Source organism: Limulus polyphemus, unplaced genomic scaffold (genome assembly GCF_000517525.1).
Source record: "Limulus polyphemus unplaced genomic scaffold, Limulus_polyphemus-2.1.2 Scaffold2816, whole genome shotgun sequence".
NCBI lineage: Eukaryota > Metazoa > Arthropoda > Merostomata > Xiphosura > Limulidae > Limulus > Limulus polyphemus.
In genome coordinates, this window is record NW_013668426.1 from 35078 (window position 1) to 37357 (window position 2280).

Sequence of the window (2280 nt, forward strand, 5' to 3'; positions counted from 1 at the left end):
CTATTCTACTTGTATGGCAAAATTATATCTTTATTTTTATGACAGTAGATTTATTGAAAATTGTATAAACCTGGATATTTTTGCTTTAATTTGCAGATATATTGATGATTTAATTAGTATAAATAATCCTGAGGTAAATAATTTTATTAACACTGTTTATCCTTTAGGATTAGAAATTGAAAATACTTCAATTTCTGATGTAGAGGTACATTATTTAGATCTAATAATTAAAATAATTGTAATGATATCAATCTAAATGTTCTTGATAAATAAAAATATCTTTATTTTCCAATATACAGCTTACTCTCTTTTAACACTAATGTGCCCTACTTTTCTTGAATATGTATTAACTTCACAATTATTCGGATTGTGTAAAATTTGTAATAAATTATAATATTTTGTTATTAATGTTCAAATATTGATGCAAAAATTAATATTAAATAGATTTATTAAAGAAACTCTAAATTAAATTATTAGAATATTTTGTGTAAAATGTAAAGAAGTAAAAATTAAGGAGTTTTTGCTGGAAGTTTCTGATAAATATCTTTAGTTTTTAATAAGGTCGTTTAAAGAACTTGGCACTATTTTTGTGCAAATGAACAACTTATCACATATAAAGGCTCGTGCAAAGTCTGAAAAAAATTGGTAGTTACAGTGGACTTAATGGGTGGTGGTTGGAAGTTATACTAGATAGTTTAGATAACTTGGTCAGACTTTTATAACTCTATACTATTATAGTTTATCTACTGTACTAATTGAATTAAATTAGTGCTTTAATGGGGGCTGGAATGCCAACCTCAGGAGGTAAGTTTATCTTACTTATCCTCCAGTGGTAGTACCTTATTTCATTTTTCCTTTCTTTTATGTTGGAGAGCTGTCACCTTCCCACAACTGTCTGCAGCAGTGAAGGGTTATATAGATGTGGGACATTGTGGGCTTGACCACCCACATGTTGATCTCCTAACTTGTATTTGTTTTGATCATTTAATTATTATTATTTTCATTTTTTGAGTTTCTTCATGTGAGACTGGTGAACGGAGCTTAAGACTGATAGATCCCCACTGCAATGTGGGTCCTATTTCTACAGTCACCTCCAAAACCCAGGGCACATTTTAGCCTGTGCTTTGGGGATTCTTTTAGTTTAAGCAGCATTTTAATTTAAATTTGTGTTTATTTGGGCTTGTTTTGCTCATTACATATATAAGAAATACAGTGGACAACGAGTTAGTTTATTGAGGTCATTCAACAACTTAGAGGAACTCTACAGTTAACTGTACAGTAACTCCAGTAAATCAACTAGTACATGGTAGAAGCAATTCAAACAGGAGGCCTGCATTAAAGCTGTCTTTATGTATTCATTTTATCTTAAGAATTATAATGCTATATAGGAAGAAATGTTTACTAAGAAAGAAATTTTTAATGTGTGAATTACTGTACATCAATAAGATGTGTTAATTCTCTATTTAAAATAATTATGAATTTGAATAGTTTGTCCAAGTCCTGTAAAATATTTTTTTTTTGTGATTGAAAAAAAATTGTTTTATTTTTTCAGGTACGAGCCACAAATTTGCAAGAACTAGTTTACAAGAATGGACAAGCAGGTGTTACAAAGGCAACTGTATCAATAACATTTGATAACAACAACAAAAAACAGAGTCCTTTGGGTTATGAACAGTATGATGAAATAACTATAACACGCCAAGCAAGTATATTAAGTGTTTCTCAAGTCATGGGTATAGTTGTTTAATGTTTAAGTTAGAATAATGCTGTTTGAAATGGGGTTTTTCTGTTCTATACTTATTGATCTTGTTTAATACTTAAAGTCAAAATACGAAAATAAATATTGATGCTAATAAACATGCATTTCATTGAATCATTTTAAACATTCTGAAGTTTAATTCTACATTTAATCATTAATAATGTCATTTTCTCCTAACTATATAAAAGCCACTTTGTTCGTAATGTTTGCTTTGTTGGTAACATTCAAATTGGCTCAGTGGTTAGTCTCAGGCGGAAGTCTCGTATTCAAATCCCAGTCAAGTGAGGACTTTTTTAATTATTACCTCATTGTGTTGAAAGCAAGATCCTACAATATTAGGAAAAACCAGAATAACATGATTGTTTAAATTAGGTATTTCAATTATTTGTTAACTTTCAATTGCAAAGACTGGATGTCACAGTGGTTATAGCACTAGACTATCATGTGGAAGTCTCGTATTCAAATCCCAGTCAAGTGGGGACTTTTTTAATTATTACCTCATTGTGTTGAAAGCAAGATCC

At 29.6% G+C, this 2280-nt stretch overlaps 1 protein-coding gene across 1 annotated transcript in view; it reads left to right on the forward strand.

Moving 5' to 3' along the window:
- The window catches only part of LOC106467972 (structural maintenance of chromosomes protein 2-like), an 80871-nt gene that overhangs the window by 21998 nt on the left and 56593 nt on the right, over positions 1-2280 (forward strand). Inside the window, exon 2 of the mRNA XM_013928364.2 lies at positions 1553-1702. Within this exon, the coding sequence (XP_013783818.1) occupies positions 1553-1702 (150 nt within the window). The remainder of the gene's footprint in view (positions 1-1552; positions 1703-2280) is intronic.